The 547-nt window shown below is 44.1% G+C and overlaps 1 protein-coding gene across 2 annotated transcripts in view; it reads right to left on the bottom strand.

Moving 5' to 3' along the window:
* Positions 1-547, bottom strand: part of LOC119591248 — a 17,897-nt gene that overhangs the window by 9,606 nt on the left and 7,744 nt on the right. For both annotated transcript variants that reach the window (XM_037939959.1, XM_037939958.1), the window contains exon 7: positions 26-226. In XM_037939959.1, the coding sequence (XP_037795887.1) occupies positions 26-226 (201 nt within the window). The remainder of the gene's footprint in view (positions 1-25; positions 227-547) is intronic.

Here is a 547-nt window from a genome sequence, read left to right on the forward strand (position 1 = left end):
CCCCCAGAGAAACTTCCTTCCGTACCGAGTCTTATGATTGGGGTCGTGGCTCCGCATGTGCACCGCCAGCCGCTGTGCCGACAGGAAGGACTCGTCACACGTCTGGCATATGTACTTCTGGTCGTGACTTGCCATGTGCCGCAGGAGGCTTCGGTGCCGGATGTAGTTACGGCCGCACTTGTCACAGGACCAGAGGGGCTCCATTTCACCGTGAGTTACGAGATGTCTGCGAGAACGTAAAGGCTGATAGCTGGGGTGTTAATTGGGGGAGGGGGGTTGCTTAATTACTAGACCTACCTGCTCTCACCTATTTACCTTATTTCTTGAATATTGGGGAAACAGTTTCTATCTCTATACTATTCTTTTAGCATTTTTACCACTTATATAACAGTAATAGTAAAGATATACTTTTTCATTATCACAATGTTATAACAAATTTAAGAACCATAATAGTAATAAAGATATCCTTTTTCACAAAAATTGAGGAATAAGGTAAATAGGTGAGGTCAAATGGGCTTAGTAATCCACTCTTTGGACCTAGGACAAT

This window comes from Penaeus monodon, chromosome 28, assembly GCF_015228065.2.
Source record: "Penaeus monodon isolate SGIC_2016 chromosome 28, NSTDA_Pmon_1, whole genome shotgun sequence".
Lineage (NCBI taxonomy): Eukaryota > Metazoa > Arthropoda > Malacostraca > Decapoda > Penaeidae > Penaeus > Penaeus monodon.